The sequence below is a fragment of the Lottia gigantea genome (assembly GCF_000327385.1).
Source record: "Lottia gigantea unplaced genomic scaffold LOTGIsca_1380, whole genome shotgun sequence".
In the NCBI taxonomy this organism is placed as follows: domain Eukaryota; kingdom Metazoa; phylum Mollusca; class Gastropoda; family Lottiidae; genus Lottia; species Lottia gigantea.
The window spans coordinates 1,851-3,825 of record NW_008707581.1 but is presented as its reverse complement, the minus strand read 5'-3'; the positions used below and the strand labels follow the sequence as shown (position 1 = coordinate 3,825).

The following is a 1,975-nucleotide window of genomic DNA, read 5'->3' as shown; positions in this document are numbered from 1 at the left end:
GTTTGCTCTTCAAAAGTTGCGCAGGGCCAAGCAGAGTCATGGTGAATCGGTACAGGCATTTGGTGATACATTAATTAATTTGGCAGAGGATGCTTATAATTCAGAGGATATTGCACACCCTTTCATTCAGTCGCATTTGGTTGACGTTTTTGTAGATGGGTTAATAGAGGACAGTGTAGCTCGAAGGTTAATTCGTAATCGCCCCGAAACAATTGATGCTGCTTTGAGGACGGCCTCCTTTGAACAACAAGTCTCCCGCACATTCAACATTCGTAGGAACCGCGAAGAAACCCCAATGGAAATCGATGCCCTTTCAAAGTCCCAAGTTGACAATGTAAAAATACTGACGGACAAAATGGATCAGATATTAGCACTATCTAAAAAGGTCGACTCACCTTTCGACAGTTCCCAGCCCAGAGTTCCGGACTATTCAGGTGCTAGCAATAATGTTCAAAATTATCACCACCAGCAGACTAATTCTTTCAAGCCTTGTTTTCAGGAGCATTTTCCTAACCAACCCCAACGCCCACCCCCTCGACGATCTTATCAATACACCCCAGATGGTCGACCTATTTGTTTTAAGTGTCATACCCCCGGCCATGTTCAGAGATACTGTCGACGTATGCAATCATCTTTTAACCCTTCAAAAAACTAGTTCAACCCAGGAATGTCACGGTAACTGAAAAGACAAACCTGGGTAATAATAAACCATTAGTAGGCAATACTTATTGTGCTATTAAAATGTCCAAATGTTTACTGTACGCTCTAAATGATTCCGGCGCTGAATGCTCTGCTATTGACTATACAACATTCCTAAAACTTCCAAAAAGAAAATTATCCAACTTCATTACTGATAGGGACAAATTGCATAAAATGGTCGGCGTCACAGAGACATCCTTAAATGTCAAAGGTAAATGTACGTTACGATTTAGGTTAGGCCAAACAAACATTAAGTACGAATTTCATATAATACAAAATTTAGGCAGATATGATTCTAGGGAACGTTTTTTTTTCAAACTTTCGGTATTATATTGGATTATAATTGTCACACCTTACGTTTAGATAATGAAATTATTCCATTGTATTCTCGATCAAAAACTGGGCAATATAAAACAGTGAAATTACTGCACATCCGGAAGTCTACGCATGTCCCACCAAACTCATCTAATATTTTAGAACTTAAAATTCCGCATTATATGAAAGGAAAATGCATATTAGTTTCACCAATCGATACGTGTAAAACCTTATTTGATCAACCCGGTCTATTAATATCCAGCAGTATTCATTGTCCCACAAAAACAAGTGTTCATGTGGAATTAATTAACGAAACTGGCTCCTCCTTTAGAATTAAAACAGATTTTGGCAGTCGCGGAAGTAATCTCACCTAATAGCATTGTTAACGACCAAGTGTCATCCGTTTGTTCAATTAATAAAGAGGAACGCCCACTTACTTCAGACTTAATTAATGATAATTATAAACAAGCGTGTGTGACCATTAGGTTGTTAAATTAATTTGATCTGCTTCAAGAGTCACACAGACCAAGCCAGGTGTCACAATTTTGATTAATAGCTTACTTTCCTCAATTACTTTTATCAATTTCATGCTTTTTAAAGTGTATTTTGAAGGCACAAAACGACAAGTAATGTCAGTGAAAGAGATTTTGCCAAGCCTACTGTAGCACCTAGACTGCCCAACAGGAACAAGGGGGTGCTAAAAAATCAATGGGCACCATCTCAAACCTTTCAACCCCAAATTGCGAAGTACATGTCAGCGAGAGACTGTATCAAATGGCAAATGAAACGTGTTCTTACTACAATGATAATGACACAAAACTCATTAGTTTTTAAGCACTTTGTTACAACTAATAATTCAAACATCATTATGTTCGAGTAGTACGAATCTGGAACGAAATCAAACATAATGCAATAAATAGTATGAGTCATCAATTTAAAACTGCAAATATTCCAAGTTAAT

At 37.6% G+C, this 1,975-nt stretch overlaps 1 protein-coding gene across 1 annotated transcript in view; it reads right to left on the bottom strand.

Annotated features, from left to right (window-relative positions):
- LOTGIDRAFT_176447 (hypothetical protein) overlaps positions 1 to 601 on the bottom strand; it is a gene marked incomplete at both ends in the record, with an annotated part of 3,687 nt that extends 3,086 nt beyond the window's left edge. The window contains one exon of the mRNA XM_009049546.1: positions 592 to 601. Within this exon, the coding sequence (XP_009047794.1) occupies positions 592 to 601 (10 nt within the window). The remainder of the gene's footprint in view (positions 1 to 591) is intronic.
- Positions 602 to 1,975: the final 1,374 nt, after the last annotated feature.